Source organism: Ochotona curzoniae, unplaced genomic scaffold (assembly GCF_017591425.1).
Source record: "Ochotona curzoniae isolate NIBS_2020 unplaced genomic scaffold, NIBS_Ocur_1.0 scaffold_3835, whole genome shotgun sequence".
NCBI classification, from domain to species: domain Eukaryota; kingdom Metazoa; phylum Chordata; class Mammalia; order Lagomorpha; family Ochotonidae; genus Ochotona; species Ochotona curzoniae.
This window is the reverse complement of record NW_024467114.1, coordinates 18690318-18716352: the sequence shown is the minus strand read 5'-3', so window position 1 is coordinate 18716352 and position 26035 is coordinate 18690318. Positions and strand designations below refer to the sequence as shown.

At 39.9% G+C, this 26035-nt stretch overlaps 1 protein-coding gene across 4 annotated transcripts in view; it reads right to left on the bottom strand.

Annotated features, from left to right (window-relative positions):
- AMPH (amphiphysin) overlaps positions 1 to 26035 on the bottom strand; it is a 141022-nt gene that overhangs the window by 75084 nt on the left and 39903 nt on the right. For all 4 annotated transcript variants that reach the window (XM_040964789.1, XM_040964790.1, XM_040964792.1 and 1 more), the window contains exon 2: positions 10562 to 10642. In XM_040964789.1, the coding sequence (XP_040820723.1) occupies positions 10562 to 10642 (81 nt within the window). The remainder of the gene's footprint in view (positions 1 to 10561; positions 10643 to 26035) is intronic.

Genomic DNA, 26035 nt, shown 5'->3' with positions numbered 1-26035 from the left:
AATTTAGGTACATCATTCTTCCATGTTACTTAATACGCATGATACCAGGGTAAGTGCTCAAACAAGTTAATGGAAAAATTGAATTGAAATGGGTTTAGTGGTGGGCTTATGACCTAGTGGCTGAGACACTGTTAAGACATCTGTTAAGAGTACCTCGCTTGACTTCTAGTCTTAGATCTCAAGTCTAGTTTCTCATCAGTGCTAGAAGCAGCAGATGGCAGCTCAAGTAGCTGGGTCCTTGCTGTACATGGGAGAGACTGACTTTGGTCTGTCTACCTTCTGGTCATTGCAACTAGGGAGTAAGATGGCAGATGCGATGAACTTTTCTGACCCCACCACACTGCACCATCTGTTTCTGGAAAGAATGAATGAATGAATAAGTCTATTTTTGTGAAAAATGAATGCTGACATCCTTGTATACATAGCCTATTCCATATGTTCATGAAAAGTTCATATGATGAAGAAAATTATTTATAAATTTAAATTTTCTACAGCAAAATAAACTTAACTCCATTCTTTTGTGAACTATTTGAAGTTGCATGTATGTAGCCAGGCCCTGTAGTTCCTGTAATGAGTCATTACATAGAGTACCTATATTACATTTCAAAGTGCTTAATGTGTGTTTTGGTTACTCCATGTTCAACACGATTTCCTACTCATACAGCAGATGATGATTCAATTGCTTGGGTTCTTACTATCCACATGAATTACCTGGATGAATTTCTTGGCTACTGTCTTTGGCCTGGCTTGGATTTGGGGGACATTTGAGGAGTCAACCAGTGAGGGAAAATCAATCAAAATCAATCTGGTTCTATCTCTCTCTTTTTCTCTCTCTCTCTCATTCTGTTTGTAAAATTAAAACAAATTAATAAACAAATAATTTAAACTTAAAACAACCCCTGCATGTCTTTGTGAATTGTAAAACCAAATCCAAGGGATTTTACTAGTAACACTATCCAGGCCTGACAAACATGTAAGGCAAAATGTCTGTTAAACAAGCAACAATTTGTGGGATTGATATATAAAAAATGTGTTAACTGTACTGTATAGAGTCATCTTTTATTATAAAAAAGAGAAAAATACAAGAGAAAAACACTGTGTAGAGTATTTTTCAATGAGTTGTCTCTAACTCAAAAATTGAGCTAATATTTAGAAAGGGGCTGCAGTGAAAATCAAGAAATATTAACAGATGTAGGAAACACAGATCTCAGTAGAAAGAACTTCACCATGCTGTGATCTCAGAAATTTGGATCTCCTCTTTCTACTAGTTATCATCAGTCTACAGAAATTCCCATAGATAAATTGTTACTTTTTGCCTTTAATGATATTCATTCCTTAAAATATGCAACATAACATATGGAAATTAAAATTTCCTCCATTTCCCAGAGTTCAGATAAGTTGAATCAATCTTGACAGCAATGTTAATAAATCTGCTTACTATGTTTGAAGCTTAGAAGAAAATTAGATTATCAGGGAGATGAGATTTAATGAAACCATAATGATTATCTTGATTAACGGGTGACTAATGAGGTATAATATCTGTATCCACTCTCGATCAAAGACATTAGGCCACTGGATACATCAGGCACCCTTGGTTTGCTGAGAAATGAAGCTCTTCTATGACAAGTTCAGGAGCTGTTTAATTGGAATAGGGAAGATCTCAAGAGGAAAAACATTCCATTTCCTTGCTTTGAGCTCTTTATAGTAACAGGAGTTGTCTGTAAGTATCCAGTACTTATTTTGCAGAACAATTTCTCTGGCTTGTTGGAGTTCTTCTTGGCTTCTATTAGTGCAACAGACGCAAGACTGAGAGGAAATAGGAATGGACGCTTGACATCACTTTCCTGGGCTCATGGGGAGGAGTATGCATGGAAGGGAGAGGGACTCCAAGGAGAACATTTCCAATTCCATCATTTTAATCACGATTCATAGCCCAATACCCACTCTTCCTGCCATTTACTCCAAGATTATCTATGATGTAAAGACTACACCAAATATCCTTTCAATAAAACAAAATTAAAATTCTAGCTAATAATCACTTGTACAAGTCCCCATTCATTTAAGTCAACTGAGTACCATTTATATTGATCTCTAGAGTATATAAAAAAGTCAGCCCATCATACATGCATATAGACAGAACTGTCTAGTTACAACTAGCAAACTCAACACAGCATGAAGTTTGGATACAACTGGAAATATACTTTTATTGTCTCTGGGCAACTGAATTTGTGACCCTTGAAAATTCACATTTATTTTCTGTGTCTGTGCATGACTTTGCTTTAAAGGTACATTGGTGAGCACTATTCAAATATTTTTCAATCTTTGCTTTAATATGGGGAACAAAGTGTTGAATATACTTTATGGAAGGAGTAGACACTGACACATCTATCAGTGGAAATTCTAGCGGAGGAGCCTTTACCCAACAACTCTTGTTATGATTAATTGTTCAGTGTCTCTTTCTGGGATGTAAGTGGTAACTCTGTGAACAATATTTTTTCACAACCAAACTGGACAAGATGCAAAAGCATTCAAAAAGCAACTGTTCTATCAAGGTACAGAGATACCTAAATGGGAGGGAAGGGCTTGCTGTCTGTCCTTAGTCTAGTTTTAATGAAACACCCAAAATTATTCTGAAACTACCATTTGTGATGTTTATAACACTACAGAGGTTGCCATAACATCTTGCTCTCACGGGTGGCTTCAAGAATGGACATTTTCTCAGAGTTAAGAGAGGCTTGAAGTTCAACCTCAAAGTGCTGGCAGCTTTGCTTTCCCCTGAGATCTCACTCCTTGGCACGTAGAGTGAACACTTTCCAATGTGTTCTCCAGCGGTATTCTGTTTGTATGTGTTCGTCCCTATTCTCTCTCCCTCTTCTCATATAAACACTAGTAATATTGGGTCCGGGAAAAGCACATGAATTCACTCACCTCAATAAAGGCCCTGTCTGCAAACATTTTCACATTCTGGGGTGTGCTGATGACAAGGACTTCAATATATGAATTTCTAGTGGAACACAATGCAATACATGGTGGAGAAAGGTCCCCAGTGGAAACTTTTAATATAGCAAAGTCTAACATTTACTGAGAGGTCACTTTGGCCCAGGACCCTTCCAAACCACCACAGCTCTATTAACCCATAATCTTCACAATAACCCCCAAACATCAGAACTTTGTCACAAATGAGGAAACAGGCATAGAGGCTGACATCACACCCAAAGTCAGACTTCTGCTGAATGGCAACCATGTGTTTAAATCCAGGTTGTCTGAGTTTTTGACGCTCTACATCTGCCTCAAACATACATGTGCTTTGACAACTGCTTAGGTGCCACCGCTGTGCCTGAAGTTGTGAAAACATGGAAGGGAGACAACGTGAGAATCAACTGTTGAATATTAAGAATACTTTATCTAAAGGCATAAGATACAGTTCCTGTCTATAAACAAAGACAGCAAATGCTTATTTGTCTTTCTCAAAAGCTGGTAAACAGTTTATTCCATAGTGGTTAAGTCTGCGTGCTATAGGATCTCATTGTGTAACTCTGAAATCTGAATGGTATCACTTCTATCTATGCACTTGAAGTTACTAAGCATTGTAGGCCTCTGATTCCTCATTCATAGAATAACAATGTTAACAGGTACACTTCCTACAGGTATGACAAAACCCAAGGGAAATGACCCAGGTAAATGGCTGAGAGATTACCTGGCACACATCACACTCAGCAAATGTTGGATGTCACCCTTCTATTCTACCAGATCCTTTTAAAAAACTGCAAAGAGTATTTCATACAGACTGAGCTAAGTTCTACCACATGTGATAAGAAAAAATAAAATCATCACAGAGAATATATAAAAATTTCCTTAAACAAGTAACTTAGGAATTAATAATTGTTGTTTTTTATGTGTCCTTCTAAATATCAAAACACAGAAGAATTTTTTTCCATAATTTTGATTGTAATTTTAAGTGTGATGATAATAGAGGATCCCAAAATACATCGGAACAGTTTATGCAGACGTTTCACCACAACTCAACAATAGGTAAGAAAAACAGACTTTTTTAAAAAAGAAAGAGACTTCTTTTTCTTTAAAAAAGAAAGAGAGAACATGTTTGGCAAAAAGTTTCAGCTGGTCCATTAAGATGAATTTTCATTCAGATTTCTACTTCAATAGCAAGTTTAATCAGAGCGTTTACAAGGTAATATATGAAAGAGAATCATTGCTTGGAAACCAATAAAACTGATCCAGATCTGAAAGATCAACATTGGCTCATTTATACAGATGTTCACAACCATTTCAGACAATCTCCCCAGACTCAGATGAAATACCCTGAGCTCTCTGCTTCCCATTACAGAATATTACAATCAATCTGGGGATCATTTAGAGAGAACCATGCAAACTACATAATGAGCTTACTTCATTAGGAAAAGTGGAAAAAAAGATAAGTTTTCTCTAAGTGAATGCCTGGAACAAGACGAGAAATTTCTCCAGCTGGCATGGTCAGTTAATGGGCAAGGTAAAGTATAATTAAAGGTAGGCAACAAATAATTGGATAGGCAAAGTAAACCTTCAAAGAAATAATACTGAGAGGTTCTTCTAAGAGTAGTTTCTCAAATTGGGAACAGACTTCACTGGAAAAGGTATAAACAGTGACGTTAATAGTTTGGGCTAAATTTTAGTTTTATTTCAGCAAAGAAGTTTTCAGTTTAAAATGGCTAGGATTGAAGAGAAAGTCATGCTGATAGAATAAAAACAATTTGATCAACAAATTCTCCATCAAATGAAGCACATTTCTGTTTACCTTCTTCCGTTTGGCACAATGGACAGCAACCCTCACATTCACAGAGTTTGCAGACACATTTGTTTGGTGAGCAAAGATGTTTAGCGGAGGTGTTAGAACCAAGAAAAACAGAGACAGAGACTATGCAGAAATGCAGAAAAGGTTTAAGAGCAAGGCCAAAACATTCTTTGGACAACTATAGCTGCTTATTACCAGCTCCTTCACTGGGGGAGGACTACACCTATAAGAATGATAAGACTGATACAGCTTAGACATGTTGTGTTTTACTAAAACATGTTTGTCAATGGGCACTAAACAGAATACGAAGACAATTAGCCACTTACTTGCACACTTAATAAACTCACACCAAGTGATAACCTGACACTGAGTGGCATCACAAAATGACACTCTTTTGAATATGTGACCACTGTGATGATAAACTGCACTGTTTTATGTGTGCTGTCATAACTGAAGTATTTTCTTTTTCAACTACCCCATACCCCGAGGAAATAATTTCTTTTCTCAAATACATGACCTAGAAGAATGCACACTTGAGATAAAAGTATTTAAAACTGGTAACAGAAAGAATATGTTCTGCCAACAGAAATCTATCCCAGAGCTTCCCTGGCATACGTGAGCTTCAATTCCAGTGTTCAAAAGTGAGCTGTGAATTCAGTTACTTATTTTATATTGCCTGGGTATTTGAACTGGCCAGCCTGACGACACTGAGATTTACTTCTATACTTCTTAGAAAAGATTTCTGATAAGGTGACACTGGCTACAAGTGAGCTACCTAGGAGCTCTGTGTTTATTGCACATCATGGAGCCAAAAACCTCAGATATCTTACAGTTCTCAAATCCAAGAACCACATTTAATTTTTAAAGGTAAATGCAGGAGCCACTGCAGTGTTGCAGCATGCAATCTATCTGCAATGTCAGCATACGGTGTGGATATTGGTTAATGTTCAAGATACCCCATTTCTTTCTTTTGGTCATTTTTAAGCCTTTAAAAAATTTTTATTTTTCATGATGTTTACATAGTTGTTCAGGGTGGGAAGAACCAAGGGTTAAGGGAAAAGTGGGTGTGATCATCATTTCCAAATTTTGTATTTTTCTTTCTGTATCTAAGAACAAGGGGAGAAGCCATACCCAGCCTCCGAACTGCTTCAGTATACAGTGATGAAGACCGGCCATCCAATGTCAATCCAGGGGCCCCGATACAGCATATGCTCCGAGGGTTCTGCCCAAGTGGTTTCACTAGTTTTGAAATGCTATAGAAATCACTAGTCCAAGGGTCAGGAACCCCTTCCAATGTCCATTGGTTGAAATAGACTCAGAGTTTCCACTCACCTAGACATTTGCAGTGATCTTTTGGCTGGGGTAGTTGTCCAATTTGTTCTGCTCTCCTTCCTCTGCTATGGTACCAGATATCTTCTACAGACCCCAATGGACTGTCATATCTTCTGAGCCAGCCTTCTACGCTCTGTCTTTTCCACTGAGAAAGCCCAGCTCTGACACATGAATTCCACAGTCAGACCACCAATCCTGGATGTGAATCCCCAGGCCCACACATTACTATACTGCAGTTTAAGCTCATTGTGCTGTAACATCTGCCTCCTTTTTCAGATTTTAAGTCACAAATTCACTTTCTTTAATGGCATGATAATCCAGATTGTGTATTTCATTTTCATTAACCTATGGTTGTTTGTGGTCATGCAGTAACCAGTCCATTGCACTGGCCACATTTTTAAGTATAAAATTGATCACAGTACTTACTCTCCATTGTCCTTCCAATAGCTATAGTGATATGCTTTGTTTTACTTCTGACATTGGTGATCGTGTTCTCCTTGTCATTTTTGGCCACACTGCTAGAGGCTTATCACTTTCATTGATTTATTTAAAAAGCCTCAGCCATTTTGTTTCTTTTCCCAACACTTTCTTATTTGGAGTGATATTAACTTCCACCCCTTATGATTCCCTTCTTTCTGCATGCTTTGGGTATATTCTGATTTTCTTTTTCTGGTTTCTTGAAATAAGACATGAGAAGACTGAATTAAGACCTTTCCTTATTTCTGGTGCAAGCATACAGAGCTGTACATTTCCTCCCCAACATGGCTCCAGAAGTTACTGTCATTGCCAAGGTCATTGCCAATCCCTAATCTGCATAACTGAATTTTTAAAGTGTTGACATGATATACTCAAGAAGTCTCAAATTTGGTGAAACTTTTCATGCATTTCCCAAAATCCATAAAACTGCAAAATCTGAAACATTTCCGGCCCTAAGCTTTTCAGATGAAGGATACTTGACTGCACTGCACCAAAATTAGGCCGTTGCTCCATCAGAGGCATGGAGAAAAGCAGCAAAACACTGCCAAACAGGAGACAGGGGCTTCAGAGAGGTGAGAAGAAGAAGCCCAGTTCTTGGATTGTCCCCCTACTGAGGTGCTCACATTGGTACTAAGATGTGACTCAATATTTGGTGAGTTGGGTCTAACCAGGCCACGAAGTGGTTCGTTCTTGTTGGAGTTTATCCCTTTGTTAATGACATGGAATTTTGGTGCAAGGGACGATCAGTAGGATTGGGAAAGAAGCAAAAGTCCTTTCTTTGATAGGGAACCTTTTTTACTGCTCAGTAAAGAATCTGTGAACTGACAATAAATGATGTTGAGGAGTTAATTTTGCTACTTGTTGGCCACTTGAGAGGAAAAGAAAGTTATTAAACTTAGATGTATCTTTTCTCAGATGAGTTTCTATAATCCATGCCTGGTTTGGCATGAATCATCATCACAGGAAATTCTGAGATCTCTGTGAAGTTCATTCTGTTCCCTTTTCAGCTACCCCTTCCCCCCCTTTGCTGAGTATGTGAAGATCCTCCATCCATGCACAGATTATTGAACAAAGTAAATAGATTATTTAACTCACTGTATTTTTATTTCCTGAGGAAAAAACACAAATCTTACCTTCTTTAGCCAAGAAAGTCCAAAATTGATTCAATGAAAGTGAAAAGCACAGTGTTTTCTAGGCACAAATGTATTCCTGAACCTGATGGAACGGAAATTAGACTAATGGAGGCTCATAGAAATGATAGAAAAGGAATCTAAGAGCAAAGAATGGATTAACTCCATCAGGAACTCACCAGACAGGAAGACTAGGTTTCAAAGGGCAGAGTGCAAATCCTCAAACAGGAAAAAAAATTTAAGTATGATTCAATTTTCTATCTAACTACAATCTCTTAAAGCTGACACTTGAGATTGCTCTGCAAGATAACAAGGCATTTACTGACAAGTTTTCCCATGAAAGTTCCTGCAACTCAGGATGATCTGCACAGGTGCTAGCCAATTGTGGGGGGTGGTACGGGAGAACCTCTCACATGAGAGCATTGGATATGCATACTGTTCTGAAGGAGACTGGTTGACAAGGTACCACACATGCCTAGATCCACCATTCCTCTGGGATTTCTCTTTTCCAGCCAAAAGTCCCTACTATATTCAGCAACTAAGACATTATCAATTTATTTGTTGCTGTTCTGCTGTCCAACTCCTATTTCTCTTTTTCAGAGAGAACAAGATCACTACCATTTAGAGTAAGTTGAGTACCTATCTGCACTTGTCAAACCTTAGCATTGGCATGAAACAGAAGACACTAAAATTGTGATTTGGTGGAGGGTTTTCTATATGATTTTGCACCTGCTAGCTTTTATAAGCCCTCTTGGTGAGAAAAGAAAACAACATGACTCCAAATGAAGAATTAACTGTATCCCAATGCACCTAGGGGGGAAAAATGTCACAATCATGGATCTACATACAAGAGCCAAAGGGGCAAGGTAGTAACTACAGTTTTCCATTATTGGTTGTCATCCTTAAGGCCACAATTTGGTATGAACACTGGCAGCTTCAATGACATCAACAAAATCATTATATATCTTTACACTGCCCCATGTGCAAATCCTTCATTTTAGAATCCATTGACCCATGTTTCTTCCAACCCCATATGCAGCATAATCTTAGATTTAAGGCTTATAATCTCAGAAGATGTAGTCCCCATCTTTTTCTCTCCAATTCACATGCACACTTTCTTATGAAGTGATATTCCAGATAATTATTCAAGCCTTAGATATCAAAGCAGATAGTAATAGCTTGTTTCATTATTCTTGTATCTTTAAAAAAAAAAAGACTTATTTTATTTTTACTGGAAAGTCAGATATACAGAGAGGATCAGAGACATAAAGATCTTCTGACTGCTGATTCACTCCCCAAGCAGCTGCAATGGCTAGAGCTGAGCCCTTCTGAAGGTAGGAGACCAGAGCTTCTTCTGGGTCTCCCATGTGGGAGCAGGGTCCCAAGACTTTGGGCCATCCTCGACTGCTTTCCCAGGCCCCGTCATGGAGCTGGATGGGAAGTAGGCTTGGAGGGATTAGAACAAGCGCCAATATGGGATCCCAGGGTGTACAAGGTGAGGACTTTAGCTGGTAGGCCACAGTGCCAGGCCCTATCCCTGTGTCTTTAATTCCCTCAACTGCTCATCACATAACAAACATCAAAAATTACATTTCTCAGCCTTTTTCCCATTATTACCTCCCCTGAGAAGTCTTTTTAGCCATTTTTAATCATATTCCTCATGAAATTTTAATGGCATAGATAAATATTTATTTATCTAATGCATGTAGGCTTATATACTTAAGCCCATAGGCTTATATTTAGAGTGAGACTTGATCCTCCATCAAGAATTAATTTTGATCTCCCTGAGTGAGATACAAATGCTGTTTAGGAAGCAGGAGCTTAAAGCATCCAACAACTCAAGACATTTTGCTAGAACCATTTTTTTTTCACTTAACTCTAATATTCAGTAGAATATAAATAATTTAAAACATTCTCCTTTGGGCAGGCATTTGGCCTGGAAGTTAAGAAGTCACTTGAAACACATGTCTCATATTGGAGTGCCTGTGTTATAGACTTGGCTCCACCCCAATTTCAGTTTCCTATTAATGTGTACTCTGGAAGCCAGCACCAGTGACTCAAGCAGCTAGGTCCCTGCTTATCCCATTGCAGACCTGGATTGAGTTCTTGCTTTGGCTTCAGCTTGGCAAGCCAATCTAGGCATTTAGGAAGCAGTGGATGGATGCTCTCTTTTTTCCCAAATGAATGAAGGTTTAAAAACCCATCCTTCTCCTAGTTTAGGGTAGTTTTTGTCTACTGAGACTGCCGTTCCTAAAACCCATTTTCTCCTCGCATAGTGCCTATTGCCTCTTGTTTTGTCCTTCACAAGAGTCTACAAAATTAGCAGCATTCCCCTCAAGGTAACATCAATTCCTTTTGATGTTTCTTCAATTCAAATATGCTTTAGTTATGTGCTATATTAGTCCACTTTCTTTCACCAATAAGAAAATACTACAGACTGAGTGGATTATAAAAAAATGATTTATGTTGGCTCACCATGCTGGAGATGCAAGGGACAGGGACAGTAACCAGCGATGGTGTTCTTGCTGGCAGGATCTGAGGTGGCCCGTGGCATATATCTCTTCTCATTTTTCTTCTTCTTGTAAAGCCACAAGCAAACAATCATGCAGCTCCAACTTAAAGATTTCATCTAATCCTAATCACCTCCAGAGCCCTTCCTATAAGCACACCAGCTAGACATTTTATACACTTGTAATATCTCACAACCAATAGTACATTTCAATAAATGAAATCCTGGGAGACACACATGAATCCCATTCAAACCAAAGCATAAATCAAAACACAAATAATGTGAAATCATTTTGCACTCCACACACTAGATAAATGGACTTACTTCTTGTCGTTTGAAGTTCTGGACATATTCTTCAAATTGTTCATCTTTTGTCTCATCAGCTTTGCCCAGCTTCTGGAGGACCTGGTTAGTGAAGAAAACAAAACAGTTTAATTTAATGATGTTCGCAAAGGAAGCTGTGCCTTCCCTTACACAGTTGTTCCCTTCTGCGCAGTCAGTGCTGTTCTGCAGGCCTCTGGGTCTGTGGATCTGGAGTTGAACCTGGAATTGAACCATACTCTTGCCAGTCACAGACTATATGACTTGCAGCAAGTTTCAGGCTATGCTGCATTGAGTTATTTACATACCTGCCTCCTCCAGTAAACAAGGGCTCAGGCCAGACAGACTTATAATTACACTTACATCTATATGACTAATGCGTCCTTGAACCATCCTCTGAAAGTCAAGGAGAGAATCACACAATTTAGTCTTCTGAAAGCAAGGAAACACTCCTTTCCTTAAACTATTAATATTTACCAAAAAAAGGTACTCAGAAAGGTGTCTATTTTACCCACTAAATCCAGCAGCAAACTACACAGGATGGACACGATCTCTTCTGGACAGAACAAAAGTGCAATCATCTATTCTCACTCATATCCACATCATTCAATCATTCACCTGCCCACATCCCCATCTGCTTTCCTGATCATTCAGAAAGAATTTATCCAGCACTCACCCTGACACAATAAAGTCCCCAAACCCCAAAATGGAAGAAGGTCATGAGAAGAGGGTCAATGTGTAGTGTTGCTACTTGCTCTGAAGCATCTACTGAATTATTTCCCAAAGTTCAGGTTATAAGCCCTTGGAACTCTTTCTGGATGTATTGCAGGCCTTAAAAAATGTCTTTTATTTCCCCAAATTTGAGAAGAAAGAGATAAGCTGCTACAATATCATCTTTTGATGTCATGTGCCCTCCAGGGTCCTTCCATTGTCCTCTAGCTTCTCTTATGAGTGATTTATTTCTGTACCATTATGGCATCCACTCCTTGTGCTGGCCAGTTTCAACAGTACATTATCCATCACGTCATCAAATTCTATCTTGCTGACATGAGTCTTCCTGCTTATTCTGGAAGACATTTTGGGGAAGGTAAGCAAGAATAGGTAAGAGAAAGTTCGCAGTTCCCAAGCCCTTTTGAGCAGCCTATAAAATGGCATATGATAAAGAGCTTATATGTCTCAACAATGATAGATTTGTTTTAAGTAGAATAAAAGTAAGTAGGAGTTAGAAAACAATGGAAGAAAGATAATGAAGGGTAAATGAGGTCAGAAAGACCCCTGCAATGCAGTGAAAACAGCACCAGCCAATTACAACTTGAAATGATAGCATGTCCCAGAATTTCACTCTCTCTCTCCTTCTCAATTTTTCAAAATTGAGGATATTTTGCCTTCCGATAATAGAATATAATAGAGAAGAAAACTGAAGAGATGGGAAGAAAACAAAGAAAGAAAAGAAAGAGAAAAAAAAAAGTCATGTTGCTGGGAAGACATCACCTGACACCAATCCAGAAAAGATGGATGATGTTGAATCGTGGCACCTGGGGCCTTCCTCTTCAAGAGTCAGACAGGTACACTCCTGCTGGATAGAGTAGGTCACCTTGTCTCAGAACTACTTTCCCACGAACAAGCATACTTTCAGTATCCAACTTAAAGTACCATGGGCAGAGCAAAATTAAGCTGAAGGCTGAGAATTCCTGAGTTCCCTGAGGCTTGGAGAGGTACCCAAACTTTCTCTAGCAACTTCCTTTTAAGAGGGATCTCTTGAAGTAACAGTGTGAGGCTACAAGGACTTCCAAATTCATTAGCTCATTCAAGTTAATATTTTTGCTCCTTGGTGAGCAGCAGAAGCATCCTCTGTCCATCATGGTCCAAATGTTTGCATGAAAACACACATCTGCCAAATGATGCAATCTCCCCAAGGGGAAGTTGCTGCAGACACAGAAGCCAAGGAGGGTTCTATCCAGCAATTCCTCAATAGAACAGCTCCACTCCCAGCTGCCCCGTACAGTCTTTTCAGATGGTTTTATGATGTAGGCTATCAAGAGAAGATGAATCAAAACTGATGTAGAGCAGAAAGCTTTTTTTTTTTTTTTGAGATGGACTAAAAAAAAAAAAAAGCCACAGATTTGTACTTGGAGATATCTCTTGTCTAAGATAACAGAGGGATGTGTGTGCTAATGAGGAAAGGGACAGATGAAAAGTGGGTACTCCACAAAGAGAGAATATATTCTATAATTTTCTTCTTGCGAAAATACTTTAATAACTATGATTTTCCCAACTACTAGTTTTCATCTACAGAAATATAAAACACATCAAGCACATCTCCAAATGGGTTGTATACAGTACTTCAGAAAGTCTCAGAGTGGTGGCATTTACCCACGACTGAGACATTGGCTGCAGTTTTTAACAATGTCCCTGGGTTTGAGTACCAGCTCTGCTGCAGAGTCCACCTTCCTACTAACCTCTTGCACCATGGCAAGAAGCAGGTGATGGACTGTTGTAAGAAGGTCCTTGTGACTAATGTGGGAGGGACCTGTCCTAGCTTCAGCTGCACTTCAGTGCCCAGGCCCAGGACCTCTGACCTCTCAGTACAAAAGGGTTCCTCAGGCCACTATCCTCCTTCAACAGCTCCTTACTGCCCCTTAATTTTGCATCACAAAACAAAGGCTTCCAATTACCTCGCTTGCTCAGTCAAGTTCACTTTCCCAGGATAGAGTCCTTTCTAACTAGCTAGAAATTAGAGGGAAGACCAGCGGGAAGCTTGGGCTCACTTTGTCTCCTATTTCACAAGATTTGAAAGACTGAGAAGGATGAATTCAGATAAAACTGAAAAAGACAGGCATTAAGGTATCATGTGAGGGCACGGTAAAGGCTTTGGTAGTAGTCAAAGTGGAGCAGTCTACAGAATTTGGAATAATAATCTGCTTTTTACCTCACAGTAGCCAGGAGCATCATCAGAGAAAGAATGCTTGTCCTTTTCTAATTTGTTCAGACATTTCCTCTATGTTTATGTAGAGCTTGGGTTCAGTTTCTAACCACTTTTCTGATGGATCATTTGTTTTTGTTTTGTTGTTTTTCCCAGAACAGTTTTTTATCCTGGGGGAAACAACTCAGGAAACCGTAAAAAGAAAAATCCACAATCAACATGTTTGAAAAATACCAAGCACTCTATATCATCTCATAGTATAAATTCTCAAAAATTGCTAAAGGACAAAAAAAGGTAAAATAAAAACGTTAGTGATGGATCAAGCCTGTGACTATACAGTAAATGCAAATGATTTAATTGCAAAAACTCAAGAAAAAAAAAAAAGAAAGGAGGGAAAGAAGAGGATGGGTAAGGTGTGAGGAGTGATTCGAACATCCCATCCTGGAACAGGCACCATTTCCTGCTTCCCCTTCCCCACAGCTTCCAAAATTCAAACTATTCCAGTTATCCACCAATCAGATGTAACCTGGCACCTTACCTGATAATCCCACTCCCCAATCTCTGGCCCCTCTCCCTGGAGTCTACCCACCTATCTGTGGCTCAGATAACATATGCCACAAGTGCAGGGGGTTGGGGGGCGAGGGGGAGAAGCAGCACACAGCCCACATAGCCCTCCCTTCTCCTTCCCCCTCTCCCTTCCCTTCCCTTCTTACCTGGCTCTTGCCCATCCCCCTCCATCTTGTCCCTTCCCCTGTCCTGGCAGTCCCCATCCTGCGACCATGGCAAGAGACATGTCCCTTCCAGATTTCTCCCCCTCCACCCTTGTTACTGTTCCTATCTTGCTGGAATAAAGGACCTTTATGATCTTTGTCAAGAATCCCACCTTCTGTGACATTAGTATATCCATTATTCTTTAAAAAATAGTATTATCATCCATATCTATATCATGCTTACATAAAAGGTAAGAAATGAGAAAAGTAGCAATTCTGGGAAACTATACAACACCACAAGCGAAAGCACCTACCTTAACCTGAAAGTGTTTAGTGAGAGCTACTTTTTTGCTCCTTGACTCAGAATTTTCATCTTAAATTATAACATGAAAGAGCAGACAAGGGGGCTTAGATTTTATGTAATCATGTCCATTGATTCAATAAAAGGTAAATGCATTGCCATGGTTACATCTGCAATGTCCTTGATACAGACAGCTTTATCAGGGCCAATGGGACAATGACTATGAACTCATTTTTTATTTGCAGCATGAGATGCTGGAATTCTTTTTCTGCATCTCAATAAATTTCTCACAAGCAAGAACTCTTTAATTTCAAGATCCATACCTACGCCAACAACATAATGTACACATCGAAGAATGCCCAGAACGGCTGTCTGGAAACCATCATTACTGGAGATTCCTTCCTATTATTCAAAGCATCTGGGAAGTTGTTTACAACACCAGGGAATGGGATCCTTTTGCATGATCCACCTTCAAACCAGAAGATCAAATTCTGCCATCAGAGCTCCTAAATCAGGAAAAATGGGGCCTGGGAACAGAGGATTGAATTTAGCTTTGCATCAAGAACAGCTCATTTTTCTCTGCTTAGGCTATATTTTCCAGAGTAAAAGCCATTTAAAAGTTCAGAAGGTGCCAAGAACTTAAATATCAGTTAAGCCACTGTATAAGATACCCACATTCCATATCAGAGTGCATGGGTTCCAGTTCTAACCCTGCTTTGGATTCCAGCTTCTTACACATCCTGGAAAGTATTGGTGATAGCTCTAGTACTTGGGCCCTGCCATCCATATGGAAGAACCAGACTTAGAAGGAACCAGGACCTGTATTAGTTGTCTATCTGTCTCTCTAGAGATAGAGAGAGAGAGAGAGAGAGAGAGAGAGAGAGAGATGCCAAGAAGCACTAGCATTTTTTTTTTTTTACAGATTGCTGTACTTGGGATTTATGCCTTGATTTTCAGCTTTCTTCAGCTGTTCTACGTCTGATCCACATGAGGCAAATAACTAAAGAAGAGGACCCATTAAGTCCCATTTTATAGGAGACCTACTCTTCAAATTGAATTTGGGCTTCCTGAATTGGAATTCTCATGTTAATGTGGACGTTTTATAAAGTTGAACACAAACCCTCCATGAGTTCTTTAAATTAAATTGAGATTTCAATGAAATGTACTAACAACCGTAACACCCATCCAGGCAGACCCTCTCTGTGTGTTCTCCCTGTTTGCTCGCCCAGATGCATTGTCTGCCTTGGTAAGTATTACAACAGGCTGATCCCTACAGATTGTATAGCCATGGTGGTCCTCTAGTATCAGCAGGAGACAGAGGATAGGTGGAGACAGAGGGAAAGCTGGGCATGGTTCCCCTGGCTCTGCCTCAGCCAAAACCACCAGTATCAGGATCCTCATTCCTAGCCCTCTCAAGTGGTCTCCCCCAACACTTCATAACCTTCTTTCTGAAGTTTAAAGACCAGCTTCCTCTTTTCTTCTTCAGACCTGGAGATTAAAATGTCCCTAGTCTTCTGCACTTTTGCTAGCTTCACCATCCCTCCATGGATTCCTGTAACTCTTCCTACAGAGTATCGCAGAACAGACTATGGGTGTCAAAATTTCCAGGTAAAACTCCAGCATTACATTTTATCTCTCATCTTTGAGAAACAATGAATGAAATCCATCCAAAAACACTTCTAAAATAGTGTCTCCAGCATGTCCAATTGTAGACATGGTCTAAAAAGGCAATACAATCCACTCTACCCGAAACAATTTGTATAGTAAGCAAGTCTGAGTATGCTAATCCCCAAACAATGGGGTTTTGCCAACCGAGAGGCACCAGCTCTACAGCTGTCAAAGGCTGATCATTGAAAAGTGGTTAGTAGCTGTTTGGGGTCTTCCATTCAATATATCAGAAAGGGCAGAATTTGCTTTTCCCTTTTTATGATTGCAAGACTTTTATCATAGGAGTTCGTACATAACAATTTCATCACTGTTGTTCATATGCTGATTTTTCCACCTTTGAGATTTCAAGGCAATCACAAGCAAAATTTAGCAAGTCTCCCTTGAAGAAACTGATAGGGTAGTTCTAAAATTTATATGGAAATGTAAAATATGTAGAACAGAAGCGGTTCTTGAAAAAGAATAAATAAGAGCTATATCAGAGTCCAAAACCCTAGAGACAATAAATCAGATTTTTAGAATAAAAAAACTAAGAATGTGAAGAATTACCTTTGTTCTACTTTCAAAAGGTATTTTATTCAAAACCTTTCACCTATTACCTAGTAAATCTTGAGTTTAAGCAAGAAATCTAGTGGAAAACACCACAGACTGACTCTGTCTTTAGGACAATGACCATATGTTGGCTATCTGCACAGATTACATTTTCCTGAGATAATGTAGAGTTAGATACTCTAGGTTCCACACTTGCTGAGATATTCCACACCTGTCTTCTGTTTAAAAGACTCAAACATGCTTTATTTATTAAATGTTGGTTCTTTCCATTCCACTCTTGCACATATGTTAGTCATACTTGATAATATTAAATATTAGATTAGCCAGAATAATAAAAGAATATTTGTAACCAATCAAGAAAACGACCAGGTTAACTGAACAACAACAAAAACAAAATAAGCCCTCAAACATTTTTACTGTATAGTTTCCAGGAATGAATTAGTCATCCTGATAAACATATTAATCCTTAAGTATACATAACTATGACTGATAAACATCTGATGAAGGCCCTGTGTGTATTTCCACCTCTCATCCTTGCCACTCACAGTGGGTCTTTATAACTGCAACATCAACCTCACCAAGGAACTTCTTAGAAATGCAGAATCCCAAGTCCTATGCCATCAGAAAGTCTGCATTGTAACAAGATGCTCAGGCAATTCATCTGTGTGTTACAGTTTAGGAATTTTGTGCTGAATTACAATTCAAGGTTGAACCCTATAGGTAAATGGAAAGACAAAAGCCATAATCCTGAACTGTGCTGTTGACAAAGCTAGGACGATCACTCAGGAGCAGTTTTGCTCACAGGGGAGATTCTCAATGCTGGTTAGTAACAACGAATTTGTGACTTGGCTTAACCTGGCTCCTACCCCTTTAAAGCAGAAAGAGGAACATTTTTGTATTGGTTAAATGTTCCAGATGATTGACTGGGTCCTGGTTATCTGTGGGTGAATTTGTATTTTAATGAAGCCAACATTAAAAAACCATTACAAAAAGATGATTCTGCAAACTATTCCACAGAAAGTAAACTTCTAATTAGTTGCAATTTTTGTCCAAAATAGGAGTTAAATTCAAGTTGCTGGCTCAATGGCAATCCACAACTTTAAATAAATAAATGAGACAGTGACTCCCATGAAGTTTTCCTGGCCATAACCCAAAAAGATAAATATCCTGCAGGATGATCTTATCCTTTCTTGTGGAAACAAGTGAAACCAGATGAGCTGCATCAAGGTTCGGGTTTCAGAACCACTGTTTCAATTGCAAGCAATATAAATTATAAGCAAGAGGTTCCAACATGTCCCAATCAAACTTGTGTTTAAGAGTAAGTCTCTCTGTCAAATGTACTATGATGACTGTTTACATAAAATAGAAAAACATGCCTTTAACCTAACAGTCAGCTTGCCGTAGCTAACATGATCCCATCCTTTCTTTCTCTGCACAAAGCTAATGAGCAATCAGCAACCAAAGGTCCATTCAGCACTTGGCCACCTCATCTGCCCCATGCTGAGCATCTGCAAGTAGAAATGACAATTATTGTTTTCTTTAATCTCGTGATTGTGGTCAGCGAAGCTATGACCTTTTTTCTTTGGTCTTTTCTTCCTCACCACTGATCTCCAGTCTCACCACAGAATTTGATAGCACTTATATCATATGGCAAAAGATGTACTATTTAAGTACGAGATTTTACTATGAAGAAGTGCTTCTCTAAAGAATTAGAAGGAATAGGATAATTAAGAAGTCAACATCCCACATAAGAGTGTCTAGGTTTGAGTCCCAGTTGTACCTTCTGGCCTACTTTGCGTTCATGTGCACCCTGAGTTGGCAGGTGATGATTTAAGTAATTTAGTACCCGCCATCCATATAGATCAAAATTCAGTGTGTGTCTCCTGGCTTTGGTCTGGTACAGCCTCGGTTGTTGCCAATAATTAGGGAGTAAGGCAACAGATAGGTAACAATGCAATCTCTCTCTCTTTTTAAACATAATTCATTATCTAATAAATAAATTAATTATAAAGAAAAGAGTATGAAGAATTGAAACAACACCAAAGGATGTTTAAAATCTCAAAAGCTCAAACCTCTCCCTGCACGTTTGACAGATCCAGAACCCTGGAGGAAAAGCTAAGCAAACAAGGGAATCAAGACAGAGGGAAGGAAGAGCAGAGGAGAGAGAGTGAGAAAAACATGGAAAGGGCAGGAGAGACTCCACATCCCAGAGAGACTGCTGATGAAACACTAAGGAAAATGAAGAGTGCTGCCTGCGTGGTGCCTGAAGGTCCCCACGCGTGCCCGAGCAAAAGAAAGCTCTTTGAATATGACCTGGACACATGTACTCTACTGGTAGATACAGGCAAAACTAAAGGACTACAGCACTAGTTAGCAAGATAAAACACAAACGTTAAGTTTAAGCAACTCACTCTCAAACAAGATTATCGAAAAAAACAGAAGACCTCATTCAGCCATAACATGCCAACTACTTTTTCCTAGGAGGGAGAACACAGAATACAGTGTTTTCTAATTTATTTTTGGCCAAAGAAACATTTTGTCAAAGGAATATCTTTTAAGAGCACTCTCTATGCAATGTATTTTGGGGAAACCCCAGGGAGCACCCCAGATATTTGGACCTCAGGACGTCTGGCACTTCTAACCCAGATCCCTTCAGCCAGGCTGGTGACAGGGTCACCTGCAGAACCTCTGAGGCATCAGGGGCACACAGGCCATTCTGACAGAACCAGACTGTTCTCAAGGCTCAGACGTGGCCAAACCCTTAATCTTATTCCCAATAAGTCATCATGTAATTTAATACCCAGCTCACACAACATCCAATACAGAGTCACTGGTTAACAAGGTAAAGTAACAATTGTCTGTTTTGGTTTGGACAAACGTATGAGCTGTCTCTGGGACAAATCCCCAGGGCTTTGGGAGTCTCTTTTCCTCATGTGTTTATAGATCCACATCTCACATGAGGTCCTAGAGACCACCCGGTCCCAAAGAAAATCCCTCCATTGTAATCCCTGTCAGCTGCAGTTCAGGTGACCTGGATACACATATCAGCACCACAGATTTCCACATGTCAGCAATTCACTAGAAACCAGATTCAACTGACAAAGAGCTTCAGAGAAGGTTCAGGAGCCAGCTTTGCTTCGTGTTAGCTAAATCTTTCTTCCCTCACTCTTTCATCATGCTACAACTGTTTAAAAAAAAAAACCCTAATCCACATACACTGAGACCTTCTGGAGCAAAGACTGAACCATCTGCCACCCTAAATCTTCTGTTCTTCTCTGCTACTTCCAGAACTCACTCCCTGCACTGCCTCCCCTGGGCTCCCTGAGCTCTTCACTTCCGTGCAGCAGCAGGAAAGCCATGGCCAATCCCTGCTCCCTCCCTGCTGTCACATGTTTCTGGCAATGGACAGGATCCTTATATCTGCTTGGAGACCCCTCCTTTGGGACACCAGCTCCCATTGGGTCCAGCTGTACCATCTACTCCCCTGGTCTCTTCAGGCCTTGCAGTACTTTCAGCGTCTTGTTGTCTCTGGTCTCAGCATACACTGTTGATTCCCTGTATGCTTCCTAAACTTCTACCAACAGTCCAATCAGTAAAGCCTGTGAGATACTTGCTTCCTTACAGGGCACCAAATCATCTCTGATCCTGGGGGTGTCACGGCTCCAATGAACACACCCTGAACCTGAGGAGGTGCAGGCAACCCATCTGCAGTGTTAAAGTGCACGTAAAAGCATGCAGAGACACAACAAAATCTGTTTCTTGAAGGAGATTACTGAGGACCCAAACATGTTATTTTAATGCACACAAAAAGTGTGGATAGAAAAGCTTTGGGACCCTGCACCCGCGTGGGAGACCCAGAAGAGGCTCCTGGCTTCAGATCGGCATAGCATCAGCCGTTGCGCTCACTTGGGGAGTGAATCATCGGACGGAAGATCTTCCTCTCTGTCTCTCCTCTCTGTATATCCGCCTTTCCAATAAAAAATAATAAAAATAAATCTTTTAAAAAAATAAATAAATAAAATAAAAAGTGTGGATAGAAATACTTATTATGAGCTTGGGTATTTGGCATAGTGGTTAAAACATTCATTAGAATACCCACACAATAATGCTCACATCCCTCATCAGAGTGCCTGGGTTTGAGTCTCAACTGTGGCTTTTGATTCCAACTTCCTGTTTGATCAGACCCTGGGAGGCAGCTGTGATGACTCACCTAGATAAGTCACTTCATCCAAGTTCAAGAGCTGGATTGAGTTCCCAGATCTTGGCTTCACCTTGGTTCAGATTCAACTGTTGTGGGTATTTGGGCAATTAAATAGTGGATGAGATCTCTCTCTCTCTCTCTCTCTCTTCTGTTCCTTGACTCAGCTGCCATCTTGAAAACATACATAATTTTAAAAGGCAATGTATATGGCATTGAATAAAAAAAGAAAAAGCTTCAAATGCAAAACAAGCCAGTGCCTGAACAAGTTGCTTAGATATTTACTCATACTAAGACCTTTAAATTTTGTCCTCATAGGGTTTTCCCAGGATTAGTGCGGCCTTGAATGCTGTCAGAATTTGACTGCATGTAAGTAAGATTCACAAACTCAAGTTACTCTAAGTTGCAAGCTGGGGATTTTCAAAGTGAGGCTCTCCGAAAGTGACCACAATAACATACACCTCTGCAGTATGCAAGAGAGCTTCGCTTTTCCTGCAGAGAAGCATACAGTTTATTTAAAGTTGGGGTGCAGAACTTTTTTCTACCGTGAATCATTTGTTTATTAATAACATCATTCAAGGGGCATGCAAAATCACCAACTGAAAAATTAGCCTATTATATATGTGGTGAATTTCAGGTTCCATCTACGATTGCCTTGGCAGAGTTAGACTAAATGATCCTGCAGGCCTTATATGGCCTACAGGCTGAATGATCCCCACTCCTGATGTGTAAGTTTCACTTGAATAGTTAAGAGTGTTGAGCTCATTGATGGAGCTACAACCAGAGCCCGGTTCTCCCAATATCACTAGGTTCTGCCTCTCCAAGAAGCACTTCTTATAAGGACAGGAACTATGGTAACAAGAGGACCAGGCTGGACCCTTTCTACTGCATCACAATCTACTGCCTAGCCTCCTCTACTTCAGATGGCTACCTGGGAATGGCTTCCTGACACCAGGAAGATGCACAGATGCACATGCAAGCCTTTTTCTCTGTGAAGCCTAAGTGGGATCTTGGATTTGAGTCCATGATAACGGTTGGTGGCCTCCATTGTGCAGTAGGTAACAGCATACTTCTGAGACCTGAATAATTCACAGGGCATCCTAGGCCTTCCTGTACACCCCACAATTCTCAGAAGAATTTATGGTCATATTTTCCAGAGGCCTCAAATGACTAAATGTGAACATATGTAATCTGATTTAGCCTGACTAAAGTACACTTTGGCAGCATCTATCAAAATCCTTTAAAATGTATGTATTCATTGACCCAGTAATTCCCCTCCTGTGAACACTCTGAAGAATTCATCAACGATATATCCAACAATAAATCCACAAGGGTGTCTATACTGGCTTTGCTAAATTGTGAAACAGAAAATTAGTTAAATACTGGCCCTGGTTCTCACAATTTTATGTATAAATATAAAATTTACATTTTATAAATAATATAAATCATTATACATTATATATGTTATAATATATTATAGATAATATAAATTCCTCCCACCTGAATTTTCCAGGCAAAAGATTATAAAGCATTGCTTTCAACACATTGGTAAAGTGGCATAAAGATAAGTGTCTCCAGGAGGTCCAGAAGAATGGTCTGGATTGCGTTAGGCCTAAGGGTTTCTTTTTTGTTCCAATGGCTACATGAGTTAAGCCCTGCAAACATGAAGCCTCAATAGGGCTGACTCAGGATACAGAGTTTATCAGGAGACCCACAATGCTTATCTTCTCTAGACAAGGCTGGGATCCCAAACAGTTACATCACCAGTGTCACAGTGAATTTGAACAATGCTTGTTCCCAGAAAGTGTTCACAAGGAAAAAAACGATCTATTTTGATCTTGTAACTGGAAGAAAATACATTCCTTCCAGAGGTGAGCATAGTTTGGTCCAAAGTTCCATTATTTGGGGATCAGTGAACGGAACTGCAAGTGGAAAATTTAATTTAATGCAGTCTCAAATTGATAGATCGATAATTCCCTTGACTGATGGGATTCCAAAGGCCTGCCTTGAGCAAACCCATAGCCCCGCCACAGGAATTTAACTTCATCCCTGTGCTCAAAACATCCCCTTCAGGTAGGTTCTCAGGAACATAACAATAATGGCTGCTGCATCCCACAGCAAAAACCTATGTACAGAATCTTCAAAAACAGGAGAAAACATTCACGGTATTTGATTCTATGGAAAACACTATCAGATAATGAACACATGATGGATTATGGGTAAATATATACTCAGATGGATATACAGATGATAGGTGAGTAGGTGATTTAGTTAGGTGTGGACCGACAGAGGTAGATGATAGAAATGGTAAAGACTAATAGGTAAAACAGAAAGATAGGCAGCCATGCAATAGAATTACGGGTTAACATACTTCTTTCATAATTTTGTACAATTTCCATAGCATTTTGAAAATTAGGGGGAAAAAAGTCATTGAGTGAAATGTAACCTTGAAAAGAACATCCCAGTCTTTCAAGAAAATATTCGATCTAATTCTTACTATCTTTAATACCCCACAGGGCTGGGAAATGTTCAGCCCATGTGAAATTTAAAACCTCATAAGGACTATTTTACTCATAAGAAAAAAATTATTTGGTCTGGTCCTGCCAAAAAAATCAGAAGTGGGACTCGAAATTCAATAAATCTATAACAAGATAATTGTTGAGTTAATGATTTGTATGGTCCACAGAGGTTATAAATATCCAAATGGCTCTGGATAGAAAAAAAAAAAGTTTTTCACCTCCTCACACCAGCAGAAGCACTGATGTTCACATTACATAACCTTTACTGCCAGTGGACACCTGCTGTGTGTGTTACATCTGAAAGGGACAAAAGAATCAAAGACAAATGAGACCCAATCCCAGCCTTCAGAGTTCATGGCTTAGACTGGGATTCAGATATGTAGGAGGTATATATCCACATGGGTCTCAAAGTCTCTTGTGCCAGGGCTTATGAGGGGCCTCACTCCCCCTGGCCAGCAAAGGGAGACGTTCAGTCGTAGATGAGTCTGAGGTAGAAGGGATGGTAGGGGTTAGCTAAAGGAGAAAGCATACTGTTCTCAAACCCCTCCTCCTTTCCCTCACTCTGTCCCTTGCTATGCTTCATTTTTCCTCATGGCAAATATCACTTGTCACAACATTACACGCATAGTTGTTTCCTTTTTAAGTCTCAATTCTCCATTAGAAGTTTGACAAAGGTAAGAGCTTTCCCTACGTCCTGCTGTATTACAGAATCTAGACACAGAATCTCAGTAGAAACTAGCAAAAGTTCTAACAGTATGCGGTAAATGGCCACACGTTCTTTTTAAGTTTATCTAGAGTACAGAGAGGGAGATGGGGCTGAGGAGAGGGAGACAGAAAGAGGGAAGATGGGGGAGAGGAAGAGGAGAAAGGAAGAAGGGAAACAGGAAGGGAGAGAGAGAGGTCCATCCCCTCTCAGCTGGTTCACTCCCTAAAAGAGCGCAATGACCAGGACTGGGCCAGGTGAAAGCCAGGAACCAGGGTCCAGGAGCTTTTTCTAGGTCTCCCATTATCAAGGACCTAGATGGAAAACGGAAAAGCTGAGACATGAAACAATGTTCATACGGGATGTCATGACACCAAATACTGGTTACAAGTGTCACACATTTGTTGACCAATTAAAAGAATAACAGGTAGGCAATAGAGCCATAAGGGGAGAGAACTTTCATAGTTGTTTATATGGGTCAGACTGTGACACAAGATGAGGTTGGGAAGAGATACAGCCCAGAGGACAGATGGTCTAAGTATCACCATCCCAGGAACAATAGGGATGCCTTGTAGAGATATGAACAAGGGACTGATATGGTCTAGAAGAGTAGCATGAAGAAAAGGCTAAGGAGCAGAAAAGAGCAACAGAGCAAGCACGAAATAGGAGTAGAAAATAGGAGTAGAAGCAAGCATGAAATAGGAGTAGGAAAGAGCAACAGAGTAAGCACGAAATAGGATCAATAAACCAAGATGCAGTAATAAATTGTTGGGTCCCAAGGCATTGGGCCATCTTCTGCTGCTTTCCCACACCACTAGCAGAGAACTAGATGGTAAGTGGAGTAGCCAGGACACAAGTTAGTGCTCATACAGGATCCTGGTGCTTGGAGATGGTGGATTTTAGCTAATCAATCCATTGAGCTGGTCCCAACAGCCTATCTTTAAGTTGTATGTTGGCACGCACAGGGAACTGAACCCTATGTGATCATAGGGAATTGTCTCCAATGTCAAACATTCTTATTATTTAATCTGAAGAATCATTTTAAATTCTTTGGTAAATGCTATTTTAGTGGGTGGCGTGGTGGAAAGAGGAATGATGGGATGCAGGAAGTAGGTGGTTAGTAAGCATCTGGTTGAGAAAGACATGAGAGATTTATTTTGAAGGAACATTTGTAGGTTAAAAGATGCAAAACAACATGTTATATAACGATTTTCACATCTTCAAGGAAGCTGCCTTAAAAAGGCACTGGTGTGTATCAGTGTGAGTCTTGTGACACACTCTGCAGGCACACTGGGCTCCAGCACGTCAGGCAAGTCAACTTAGGGAAAAGGAAATCTCAAGTGATGAAAGAAAATAACATGGCTCACTGTTTTCAGAATTGGCACCTTTGTGCATAAACAGACTGGTACTGAGAAGTGTATTTCACATTTTTTCCTTTGTAGTCATTCTCTTTAATTTATTCTGGCAGCGACACCACAAACAGGAAACAGTGAGAATGTAAAAGGAAAAAAAATTACACAAATACTAAATCCAAGAATACTTTGTTTAATGAAAATTTAGAGACTCATAGGACATGCCCTTTCTATGTTCACGCTGTCAAAACGCATAATGAATGTGTTTTCCAGCCTCTGTGAGTTCCTGGGGGGCACATGTGCAAGGCTTTTGTATTGAGGCCCATGGGCAGACCCAGCAGGCATCTTATTAAAAATCACCATCAGGTACCCAACCTATTTCTCCCGCTCATCTCCCAATTATGCCAACAGCAAATGACAATCAAGGGTTTGCCTAATTTACAGTTCATTCAGGCAAGCTGAATACAGACGAAGGACAGGAAGGTGCAAATATGTTTTGGGTGGAGAACAAGAGACTGGCTTGTGCAGAATATTCTGGAGAAAAGCCAGACTAG